This window comes from Metarhizium album (assembly GCF_000804445.1).
Source record: "Metarhizium album ARSEF 1941 chromosome Unknown scaffold_12, whole genome shotgun sequence".
Lineage (NCBI taxonomy): Eukaryota > Fungi > Ascomycota > Sordariomycetes > Hypocreales > Clavicipitaceae > Metarhizium > Metarhizium album.
In genome coordinates, this window is record NW_024467586.1 from 424,460 (window position 1) to 436,550 (window position 12,091).

Consider the following 12,091-nt stretch of genomic DNA (forward strand, 5'->3'; position numbering starts at 1 on the left):
TAGCCTGCGTAGCACCCAACTGCTGGTTTGATTACGTACATGGTCGGGCGACGAACCGGCTTCCGTGCCGTTGATCCTCATATGCAAGCCACGATGCCATTTGGGATAATTTAATTTGCGGGTGCTTTTCGCATGTACATACATACTCCGTCCCTCTCAGCCGTTTTCAGACTCGTGCTACCGTTCATAAAGCCGGTTGCACACGCTTTGTGCGCATGCTGGAATGGGACTCTCGCGTATGCGTGAAACACGGTGTATGAGTTAACTACTCCATAGCGTTATTGGTGCGACAGGAATTGGTTCCCCGTGGACCTGTGGTCACCGACTAGAGACATTCTGTGGCTGGGAGGCCCATTTACCAAGACACTGCCTTTCTCCTGGAATAAATTGTGTGTGTCTGCTATTAAGAGGGCCCAGGAGACGTACGGAGTACATCATCATCTTCTGTCGCGGAAAGATTTGAGCCGAACGACGTGTTACCGCTTGAAGCTCCGGACCGCTATCCCAGCTGCCCACCATGCGCCTCTTTATTCTCGAGATTGTCACGATGTTCTCCGTTACGGTGAATTCTCTACTTGTAGACAAGGTAAGAACGGCTCAGGAAATTGGAATGGAAAACAGAGCCTTTGTCCTAACTCACACCAGGCAACCGTGTATTTGGAAGAGGCATGCAGGGGCAAAGCATATACGATCACAGCAAACGACAAGTGCACCCAGTTACCCGAAGACTGGTATGAATTTTCCAAAGCGACCCTCTTGACTGAATGGCAACTGATGAGAGATGCTTTTAGGAGACGCAAGATTAATGGTGCCAAGATCCCAGAAGGCGTCGTGTGCGATTTCTATATGTGAGTCGAACCCTTCTGTATCGTACGGCGGGCGAGCTAACACGAGAAATAGTGACGAGAAATGCCAGCAACCTCTCTGGATAGGTATGGAAGATCCTGGGACCTGTAGCTTCAGTGAACTGGAAATCGGGAATCAGGCAGTCAGTGTTCACTGCTATGATGATACCGAGCGAGGAGAAATATGAGCGTCACATGGCCGAAAGGGTCCGTTGAAGTGGGTGGTCACAGGGGCGCCAGTTTCAGAAGACTGTAATTTGGAATAACCCATCTTTGATCAGCCGCCGCTCAATGCTTCAGCCACTCTTTTGACTCGTCATCGTTATTCCATATTTTTCCGGCGCGTGCGATGTGTTCTTCTAGTCCCAACATTTCTCCATATTTTGACATTTGTTGCTCCATCGTCATTCCTAGAAAAGTTACCAGCCCGAGAGTCCCGAACTCTTCGAACAGCACATGAGACAATAGGAGGGAAGCTCGCACATTGAGCCCGGATCTTCGGAAGAACAGCTCCCACTTGGTATTGCAAAATGCCATGCTGTCGTCCAAAGGCTTCATTTGTGGACTATAGAGTGCCATGACCGACAAAATCCACCGAGAGAGTGACTTTTCGGCTCCCGGAACCAAGTAAACACGAACATCTGCCGAAAGATGAGAAACAAAACAAACAAAATCAGTATAGGCATCCAAATCCGATGTTGAAAATTCTGCCATATATTCCCCTGAGCTATTGGCCTCGGATACTAGTATTATGAGCGTTCGGTACTGTCGGCTAAGGTTCAGCATTCTTTGACGTAGTGATGTCAAAGCCTTTGATCCGGGCAATTGCTTTTGCTTGACTTGTAAGAGAGTCGTTACAACTATGCCGCCGTTCGGTGTCAGAGAAACATCGACTTCATAAGCAGAAGAAACCAAGGAGAGCGCGTTCCTGCCATTTCCACGTTGATCTGAGCAACGTAGATGGCTCCCATAATCCCTGTCAACCAACTTGTTGGCCGGCCAAGCCTCCTCTAGGTTCTTTATCATGGAATAGCCCATCTGTACTGATACTAAGCAACATCCAGGCTCTTTTGGAGTCACTACATCTGGTACAAGAGCGGATATTTGTTCCGAGACGTTTGCCATTTTTGGATTGGTTTGTATCTGAGCCGCTTCTTGGTCTGTGATGTGAGCTTTCCACGGACTTGATTTGGATGATATTCTGACGTCGGAGCAAATCGCTCGATTGTTCTCAATGCCTCGCATTTCCATAAACTGAGCTAACAAGTTGCTAGTATTGTAAGCATCGTCGCTGTTATGTTGTTCGTATTTTTTTGGTTCCCGAAAGTTGCGGCTGTCAACCTGTGCCTCGTTGGCAACAGCCCGCTCGTCTACCGTGCTTTTCTGTGAACAAACCAACTCCAGTCCTTTATCAACCAGCATTTCAACCTCGTTTGTAAGCCGAGCACCCAACTGTGGAATTTTGGGTGTGTCGTATGTAGTCCTAGAAACTGGCGTGCGTACAAAATATTTCGAGTCGTGTGGCTCGACAGAGTCTCCGTCGAGCGGCGCATTCTCTGCCGGTTCATCAGTAAATCTCGCTACTAGAGTTCCACCGCCAGTTTCCAAAATTTCTTGAGAGGAGCGTAAATCGGAAATGCCAGAAAATGCACCAGGCGGTAGCAAGATGGGGCTACTATGGTTCTGAGATGAACCTAATACTCCCGTATCCTGCCTATCAATGTCTTCAGGCGCCTCGCAGTGAACTCTAGACTCGTCCCTAGGAAGCCTTTGGGGTGGGGAGCGCGTCTGTGTGTTTGTGCAGGTGTGAGAGGCTGTTGTTGACACAGACGAGTCATCTTGCCGCAGTTTAATGTTATCCGACTCCGACGTAAGTTCAATGACCGAGACAAAAGATACTGCGTCCCACGAGGATTCCCTCTCCTGCTGAGATCGTACTGGCACAGTCACGAGTTCCACGAGGTTCTCGTCTAACTGAGTTCGTCAGCCACAGGTTACTGAGGGCGGGAAAACGAACCTACGCATTGCGGCACGGGGCTTAGCATATTACCAAAACTCTTCACAGCATCATTGGCCTCTTGCCTAATGCCATGTAGATATCTGTCATCGGCATCCGTTGCCACCGTCTCATTTTCGAGCTGGTGCCAAAGCAGTTCTGCAATTTTGTGAGCTCGTGGGGGGAATTGTAGACCTCCGTCTTTGGTTTCATCAACTGGCAGGACTGGCAACCAGATTTTGGTGAGATCGGGCTCTCTCTTTGTCCGCATCTGTTTCTCATGTTCTGCCAAGTCTAGTTCTGGACTGAAATCTATGTCAAGAAGCGTGGTCGGCAACGAAGGAGTTTGACATGCATCATTCCACGCTGGGAGCATTCGAGGGGGAGATTGTATGCCGGCGCAACGTTCTTCTAGATCCCTGAAGAATAGTTCATATCGGCCAGGAGGCTCTTCAAGCTCAATTGTACCAGGTACAGAGTCGGCACAAAGTTCATGTTCTGCTTTTGGAGAATTCAACTGGTGGCGGAAAGCAGTTTCTTGGAGAGAAGATAATTGATAGTTGATGTCGAAAGGATAGCCAACGTGGTCAATGAAGCAATCTTCATGCCTCGCATGTTGGTCTGCGGTTTCGACATGGTCCATCTAGGCAATTTCTCATATGCAGGCTAACCTGACCCGATTAAGGGTGTGGGAAGCGCACATAAAATGGGCTGCAGGCTTGATGCTTTGAGGGCTAAGGATGACATTTTCATCGTTTATACCAGGAGACGGACGCCGGGACTTTGAGTTGCTGGCTTAAAATGCGGATGTTTGAGGCAGGAGCGATCCGTAGGCTTTGGGAGGCGCCAGGCACTAGACAAGAAGTACATGTGCAGCGCAGAGGTCCACAGACACCTGACACCTGGGACTTGTCTGGGACTGTCTGGCCAGCGCCTCCACATGTCCGCCCTAATAACTCCGGTCACCAATGACCAGTCAACCAGACGACAGCTGGCGCAACTCAACACCATCATATTACATGGAGCTCTTCATGTGGCTCTCAAGGAGGGCCGTTTCCATTGTGCATTCTCGCATTGCCTTGCCTTGACATTGACCATGTCGTACATTGCGCCGGTGCACAAGCCGACGAGCATTCGACATGCTCTGCGCATTAGGTTCTTGTCCTCAGATGCGGAGGACTTGGTAGTCGCGTGAGTTGCCCAAGCTGTTCCAGCTCAAGACTGGTACCACACTCGTGTCCTTGGACTCGCGTACTGACTTTGGGTGTTGGCAGAAAAGCGAATCGTCTCGAGATATGGCGTCTTACTGATGAAGGCATGACTTGTCTGCACACAAAGCTAATTTACGGGACCATCTCCATGCTTCAACGCCTGCAACCCAAGGACTCGGAGACCGATTTGCTCTTCATAGGCACCGATCGATTGCAGTATTTCAACTTTGCTTGGAATCCCGAGACGAACCAGCTGGAAACGGTCGAGCAAACCATTGAGGATGCTGCCGAACAATACATGCGGCATTCGCAGAGCCAAAACAAGTGCTTGGTCGACCCTACAGGCAAATTTATGGCCATGCATCTTTGGGAAGGCGTCCTAAACGTATTTCGTCTACCCACGCGAAAGGGAGCAACAACAAAGCTGGTGGCTCTCGATCAAGTGCGATTAACTGAGCTCTGGATGAAAGCAAGCACTTTCCTACACAGCCGAACCGGCCATCCCAAAATTGCCTTTTTATACAAGACGCAGCTCGACCAAGAAGAGGCTCGGATAGCTGTATACCGGCTCACCAAGGACGACAAAGGCGGTGATGTGGCCAGGTTTGATCCACACAGGGAGAGAGAGCTGGATCAGGTCATCTCGGACCCTTATGCATCTATGCTTATCCCAGTCCCCTTCAACGAGGAGAAACGATATCATGTTCGCAATAATGAAGGGACAAAGGCGCACCTAGGTGGATTATTAGTCGTTGGAGAAACACTACTGACGTACTTCGACAGCCTCACCTACTCGAGCGTTTCATCAAGTCTGCAGGATCCGAAAATATATGTAGCATGGGCGGAATATGACGACATCCACTACTTGTTAGCCGATGACTATGGACGATTGGATATCTTGACCATAGAGACCACAGTTGAAGCGACCGGTATTGTGGTGACCGGCATGGCTGTTTCGTCTATGAGGTTCCCTGACTCATCAGCATATACCTCCCGAGCATCGTCCCTGGTTTATATGGGACACAACATGCTCTTCTTGGCATCTCACCACGGCGACTCGCAGTTGCTCCGTATTGACATTGAAGCGAAAGTCATGTTGCTGGTCAAGACTTTATCCAACAACGCCCCTATTCTAGATTTTGCAATCATGGACATGGGGAACAGAGAAGGTGATAGTCAGTTCGGGAACGCGTTCTCTTCGGGTCAGGCTAGGATTGTAGCTGGATGCGGTGCTTATCATGATGGCAGCCTGCGAAGCATTCGGAGCGGTGTTGGTCTTGAAGATGAGGGTATTCTTGATGAAATACAGCACACCAAAGGCCTCTTCACCTTGCGATCACACGGGTCGAGCCGCGTAGATACACTTGTGGTATCTTCAGTTGCAGACACAAGAGTGCTTAGGTTCGACTCAGCGGGCGGCATAGAAGAAGTTTACGACTTCCAAGGTCTGACTTTAAGCAAGGAGACCTTACTGGCTGTCAACACATCCGATGGGCGGCTCCTGCAAGTGACCCCTCAATCAGCTGTCTTACTACACTCGGAAAGTGGTGTGAGCCTGTGCTCATGGGATGCCCCCTGTGGAAAGGCAATCACAGCTGCGTCGGCAAATTCAGCATGGGTTTTGCTTTCAATTGATGGCTCATTGCTGGTTTCGTTGAACTTACACAACGATCTAGCGGCCGTTTCTCGTGACACCTTTAGGGATGAATCCTCAGGTCAGCTGGATCAGATCTCGTGTCTACATGCTGCTAGAGGTTCTCCTGACATAGGGGTGGTGGGATGGTGGACTTCAGGTACTATATCCATTGTCAATCTCGCCACACTACAGCCTCTGCATGGCGAAACTCTCAGACAGACTGAAGACAGTGCTTCTGTGCCACGAGATATTGCCCTGGTGCAACTTCATCCATCAAGTGTTTCTGGACCAACCCTCCTGGTTGCTTTGGAGGATGGAAACGTCGTTACGTTCAATGTGTCGACGCAAGGATACACAACATCAGGCCGGAAAAGCGTCACTTTAGGGAGTAGCCCTGCTCGGTTGCATATTCTTCCCCAGGAGGATGGAACTTGCAACGTTTTCGCAACAACTGAGCATGCCAGCTTGATTTATAGCGCGGAAGGAAGAATCATTTACTCGGCAACGACTGCAGACGACGCAACGTATGTCGCACCATTTGACTCGGAGGCATTTCCGAACTCTATCATTCTTTCGACGGACAATCATATTCGACTTAGTCATATTGATAAGGAACGTCTCACGCACGTAAAGACACTCTCAATGAAGGAAACCGTCCGACGGGTTGCATATTCGCCCACACTGAAGGTCTTTGGGCTCGGTTGTATCAAGAAGCAGCTTATCCACAACGAGGAGGTTATAACAAGCTCATTCAGATTAGTTGACGAAATTGTTTTCCAAGAACTCGGAAAACCATTCATCCTCAACGCCTCCACATCGTTGGAAATGGTCGAGGCCGTTATCCGGGCAGAGTTACCAGACAGCACGGGAAACATGGCAGAGCGGTTTATCATCGGTACAAGTTTCATAAGCGACGATGATGCCGTCGAGGACAATGATACCCGTGGGCGAATTCTGGTTCTTGGTGTTGACGAAAATCGTCACGTTTACCAAATTGTCTCTCACAATCTGAAGGGCGCATGTCGATGCCTCAGCACGCTGGGAGAGTATATTGTGGCCGGTCTGTCGAAGACCGTGGTGGTGTACAGTTATGTGGAAGAAACCGCTGTATTCGGCTCTCTGCACAAATTGGCAGCCTATCGCCCAGCATCATTTCCAGTGGACCTCGACGTCTCTGGCAACGTGATTGGAGTGGTCGACCTAATGCAATCTTTGACCCTGGTAGAGTTCATTCCACCCAAAGGTGGCTCCGGTGCGAGACTACAGCAGACGGCGCGACATTATCAGCCTGGTTGGGCGACATCTGTATCGCATCTCAACGGGGAGAGATGGTTGGAAGCAGACGCCCAGGGGAACATAATTGTTTTGCAGCGAGACCCAGAAGCTCCTACTGAGCAAGACCGTAACATGCTGGAAGTCACGAGTGAGATCAACATTGGGGAACAGATTAACCGAATCAGGAAATTACATGTCGCGCCAAACGAGAATGCTGTACTCTCTCCCAAGGCCTTCCTCGGATCAGTACGTTTGTCAGAAAGCATCATCACCTTTTGATCCCGAGAGCTAATACCAGTACAGGTTGAAGGGACGTTATATCTGTTCGGCGAGATTTCACGAAACTATCAGGATCTGCTTCTTACTTTCCAATCGAAGCTTCAAGACTACATCTATGCTCCCGGAAATATCAGTTTCGACCTTTGGCGCGCGTTCAGGAACCAGGCTCGTGAAGGCGATGGGCCCTTCCGCTTTGTGGATGGGGAAATGATAGAAAGATTTCTGGATTTAGACGAGGCAAAACAGGAACTTGTCTGCGAGGGCCTTGGACCAAGTGTTGAGGATATGAGAACTATGATTGAAGAACTGAGGAGGATGCACTGAGGGTATGAAACCCTATGGATCATCAAATCCTAAATAGACAAATACGTAATATACATGTATGGATTCATGTGAGAGGTGAAGTTATGTTGGCATGGCAATGTCGGCGTCATTTTGGAAATGCAGTCAGGGAATGGGCTATCGAGAAATCTATCTTGGCACATTGGCCGGCTTACCAACTCGGCTGAAGGGGAAATGGTATTGATCCGTCTTGAAAGCAACATACTTGGGATGAAAAAAATCAACTTCATATTCTGTATGGAATGCGTACTTTATGTTGTCAAGCTAAAAAATGGGCCGTCAAACCTGCTGCATGTGAGCAGCATAGCATGGTGATTAGCGTGGGAAGGAGGTACGTACCCGGGCGAGCCCGGGTAGCACGACTCTAGATAGACCGCGCCATCCAATCAGGAGCTACCAATTTCCGAGATATTCTTATAGCCTGAGGCAACAACCGCCTGAAAATCATCCGGCGGCTGTACCTCGAAATTCGCAATATAGAACCCATAACTTCTCTGGATACTCCCTCTACCCCGTCGCCGGCATCGAGCAACCCTCCTCACGATGGCGTCTCTTACTTCCGCATCTAGGCTATGCCTACGCTCCGCTGCTAAGCCTGCCATGCCGGCGCTGCGCGCTCTCAGCACCACGGCCGTGCGATCGGACAGCGCGGCTTCTTCCTACCAAAGCCCTTTCAAGATGGGATCTGACAAGGGCAGCTCGATTCCGGACTTTGGAAAGTACATGTCCAAGAAGGGCGAGGGCAGCAACAAGCTCTTTTCCTACTTCATGGTCGGCGCGATGGGCGCTCTGTCCGCTGCCGGAGCCAAGAGCACTGTACAGGGTATGCCACTCCCGACTGTTTTATTTTCCAACACCGAGGGGGTTTGGGGAGCCATTGAGCCTTTTGCAACCGCGACGAATGCGCAACCAGACAGAGGAGTGGTCCCACGGATGATGCTGATGTTTTTCGGGTGCAGAATTCCTCGTCAACATGTCCGCTTCCGCTGATGTCTTGGCCATGGCCAAGGTCGAGGTCGACTTGAACGCCATTCCCGAGGGCAAGAACGTGAGTCGGTCTCAAGAGACAACGACTTCAATTGACGGGGCACTTCGATCTTAACTTGATTCCCTTAGGTCATTATCAAGTGGCGTGGGAAGCCCGTCTTTATCCGACACCGAACCCAAGACGAAATCGACCAGGCCAACAAGGTCAACGTCGCGAGCTTGCGAGACCCCCAGACCGATGACGAGCGCGTCAAGCAGCCCGAATGGCTTGTGATGCTTGGTAAGAAGACTCCGACAGCGGCTAGGGCCTGGAGGCATTTCTGATAGTGGCTCCCGAGCCTACCGGTTATGCTGGAAACCGCATATGGGCACCCATACTAACCTCCACGTCAGGTGTTTGCACCCATCTGGGCTGTGTCCCCATCGGCGAGGCCGGCGATTACGGCGGCTGGTTCTGCCCCTGCCACGGCTCCCACTACGATATCTCTGGCCGGATAAGAAAGGGACCTGCGCCCCTTAACCTCGAAATTCCCGAATACGACTTCCCCGAGGAGGGCAAGCTGGTTGTTGGTTGAGTAGTTGAGTCTGGTGTACGAGTAAGGCTAGTATCGAGCGATCGACAAATAGAAATCCTTGTTAAATGCTGTGCGGGAATTGTAGAGGAGAAGACGGTGGCAAGTAGTAGTAGGGACAAGGAAAAGGACAGTTGGCGAGAAGAAGCTGCCATGTCCGAATGTGGCGCCACTCCCGTTTCTTAGACGTGAGCTACGGGCTGTGTATGAAAATAAAAACGTACTATGAAAACCGTTTCATTTGTTCTGCCAGATTTGCCGCATCACATGCGGGTATTACTGTTGCATCCCTTGAATTGGCAGTATGTAGGTGTCAGCTGCCGTCTGTCGAGACGAACACTAACGTTACTTACTGCAAGCCCTGCATGTGACTTTCCCAAGCTGCACAATGCATAACATATCACAGGAACTAGACCAACGAACAGTCCAACATGCGGGAAGTTTCGGAGCATTTCCTTCAGATTCAAGGCTAAGCCTACGTCATACCGAAACATCTAATTACAACCAGGGTAACCCAATTGCCTTTCCCAGTCTGCAACCCCCCTTTTTTTTCTCTTTAGTGACCGTGGCCATCATCCTCTGCCTGTTGCTCCGGATCTAACTTGATCAGGGTATCAATTCTCATGATGCTGATGCAAGCTTCTACGGCACTCTTCAGCTGTCGCACCTTGCTGATGCTGGGCTCCAAAACGCCTTGCTTTAGCTCATCCACAACCTTGCCACGCATCAGGTCCAGACCGTAGTTCTTGTAGCCCTTCTTTCTAGCGATTGTCTTTTCATCTTCGCTCCCGTCGCCTTCTTGGATGCGTTGTGACAGGGCGTGCCGTGATCGAAGCTGGGCAACGAGCTCGGCTCCATCCTTGGCAGCGTTAACAGCCAAGGTTTTGGGAATGATGAGCAGCGACTGGGCGAATTCGCCAATGGCGAGCTGCTCGCGAGATCCGACGGTGCCGGCAAACTCTTCCAGATAAATGTGCAGAGCGGTTTCGACGGCGCCGCCGCCAGGGACAATGCTTCCGCTTTCCAGGGTCCGCTTCACGGCGCACAAGGAATCATGCACTGACCGCTCCATCTCATCGAGGGAGTAGTCGTTGGGGCCACGCAGGACAATGGATGAAGATGAGTGGACCTTGGGTCCTTTGACAAGAATGCACTCGTCATCGGAGATGCGCTCCTGGCTAACTTCGTCAGCGTGGCCAAGGTACGAGGGCTCGAACTTCTCGTCGCCATTGAGGTCAGATAAGGTGCTCAAGAGAAGACCGCCGGTGGCCTTGGCAATCCGTCGCAGGTCCTCCTTCTTGCATCTTCTGACACCCATGGCGCCGCGCTCGACAAACATCTTGAGAACGAGATCGTCAATGCCCTTGGTAGTAAGAATGACGTTTGCTCCAGCCTTGAGAATAAGCTCAACCCGTTCCAGAATCATGCCAGACTCGCGGGCCCGGATCTGCTCTAATTGTTGAGGATCGTCAACAGTGATCTGCACTCCCATCTTCATCCTTTCCTTTTGCAGGTTCATGTCCAAAATGGCAATCCTAGCATCCTGGATTCGAGTGGGCATCGCCTGAGATGCAACGGTGCAGTTGAGGGCGTATCCTTTGATAAGCATCGATTCGCGGATGCCCTTTCCGTGAGCCTTCAGAATATTGACGGCTTTCACGGGATATTTTGTCTCGTTTCTATTGTTGGTGGTCTTGACTGCCTGAATGGCGTCAACTACCATATCGGCGAAGAAATCAGAGTCGGCGCCAATAATCTTGCTGGACATGGATGTCTTGGCAATGCTGATAAGAGAATCGCGTCCGAGATTTTCGACCTTGATACTGACATTCTCATTGAGATACTTTACAGCTTCTCGGAGAGCCAGTCTGTAGCCGGTGATGATGGTGGTGGGGTGTATACGGTTCTTCATCAGCTCGTTGCCTCTTCGCAGCAACTCAGCGGCAATGAGAACAACGGACGTGGTGCCATCTCCAACTTCCTTGTCTTGTTGTTGTGCCAAGTCGACGAGGATTTTACCGGCAGGATCCTCGACATCGAGAAGGCTAAGAATCGTGGCGCCGTCGTTGGTAACCGTAACGTCCTGAGCGTGTGTGAGGGGCATGTTCTTCAACGACGAGTATCACGGTCGAATGGGAAGGCTCTTACACCAATGTCGTCCACCATCATCTTATCCAAACCGCTGGGGCCGAAGGAGCTCTTGACGACATTTGCGATTGCTTGGGTAGCGAGGACTGGACCAACGATTAGCATAAAAACATGCTCGACTGCCAGCCACCCCACCGACAAGTCTAAAGGGCATACCGTTCTGATCACGAATGTCGGACCCTGAGATCTTCTGGCCGCCCAAAAAAAGGGTGCCATTCCGGGGTTGCTCGAACATAGACGCCATTTATGTGGCTGTCCAGTTTGTCGAGCAATATGTTGTCGTCTAGGAAGCTGGCAGTCGTGGTTTGTCCGGCAGCTCCAGCGCTTCTCTCCCCAGTCCGGCTGCTGCCCCTCAACTTTTTTGCCCGGAAGCAGAATTGTTCCAGTTCCGAAGCGGCGAGCGGGTCAGGACAGGAGCAACCAACGGCCACAAGGTATTTGCTACTCCGTACAGCGGTCAGGTTGTTAGAACTTAGTAGTTAGTGGCGCACGGCCCGGGGACCAGCCCTTGAATACTTGCCCCAACCATGACCAACTAACTAACGACAGAAGGGGCAAAGCTCAGGGCGCTGATTGGACAGCGCACGTTTGGAATGAAATTTTGAATGGTGCCCCAGGAATTGCCCCTCCTTCCAACGAAGGGGAAAGAAGGGCAAGGGTCGTGGGGCACGCTTGCCCAGCGACCCCAAGCTTGCTCCGACGACCACCAGAGTAAGAGTCACCGGATTCCTTATCTGCTCCTTCCTCGAACAACACTAGCCAAAAAACTCAGCCTTCTCGAGTCACACTTCCACTATTCC

At 50.8% G+C, this 12,091-nt stretch overlaps 5 protein-coding genes across 5 annotated transcripts; 3 read left to right on the forward strand and 2 right to left on the reverse strand.

Moving 5' to 3' along the window:
* Window positions 1-517: 517 nt before the first annotated feature.
* On the forward strand, window positions 518-1,033 carry MAM_05126 (uncharacterized protein; the record flags this gene model as incomplete). The annotated part of the gene is made up of 3 exons (XM_040823924.1): window positions 518-586; window positions 646-848; window positions 901-1,033. 3 exons carry the CDS (start codon window positions 518-520, stop codon window positions 1,031-1,033), a joined length of 405 nt encoding a protein of 134 aa, XP_040678083.1.
* A 100-nt stretch (window positions 1,034-1,133) lies between these two features.
* Window positions 1,134-3,484, reverse strand: MAM_05127 (uncharacterized protein; the record flags this gene model as incomplete). Its single annotated transcript, XM_040823925.1, has 2 exons — window positions 1,134-2,815; window positions 2,863-3,484. 2 exons carry the CDS (start codon window positions 3,482-3,484, stop codon window positions 1,134-1,136), a joined length of 2,304 nt encoding a protein of 767 aa, XP_040678084.1.
* Window positions 3,485-3,937: 453 nt separating this feature from the next.
* Window positions 3,938-7,566, forward strand: MAM_05128 (DNA damage-binding protein 1; the record flags this gene model as incomplete). The annotated part of the gene is made up of 3 exons (XM_040823926.1): window positions 3,938-4,032; window positions 4,116-7,209; window positions 7,267-7,566. The coding sequence occupies 3 exons, from the start codon at window positions 3,938-3,940 to the stop codon at window positions 7,564-7,566; spliced, it is 3,489 nt and encodes a 1,162-aa protein (XP_040678085.1).
* Window positions 7,567-8,127: 561 nt separating this feature from the next.
* Window positions 8,128-9,146, forward strand: MAM_05129 (cytochrome c reductase iron-sulfur subunit; the record flags this gene model as incomplete). The annotated part of the gene is made up of 4 exons (XM_040823927.1): window positions 8,128-8,407; window positions 8,544-8,632; window positions 8,701-8,851; window positions 8,965-9,146. 4 exons carry the CDS (start codon window positions 8,128-8,130, stop codon window positions 9,144-9,146), a joined length of 702 nt encoding a protein of 233 aa, XP_040678086.1.
* Window positions 9,147-9,699: 553 nt separating this feature from the next.
* Window positions 9,700-11,535, reverse strand: MAM_05130 (T-complex protein 1 subunit alpha; the record flags this gene model as incomplete). Its single annotated transcript, XM_040823928.1, has 3 exons — window positions 9,700-11,226; window positions 11,292-11,377; window positions 11,448-11,535. The coding sequence occupies 3 exons, from the start codon at window positions 11,533-11,535 to the stop codon at window positions 9,700-9,702; spliced, it is 1,701 nt and encodes a 566-aa protein (XP_040678087.1).
* Window positions 11,536-12,091: the final 556 nt, after the last annotated feature.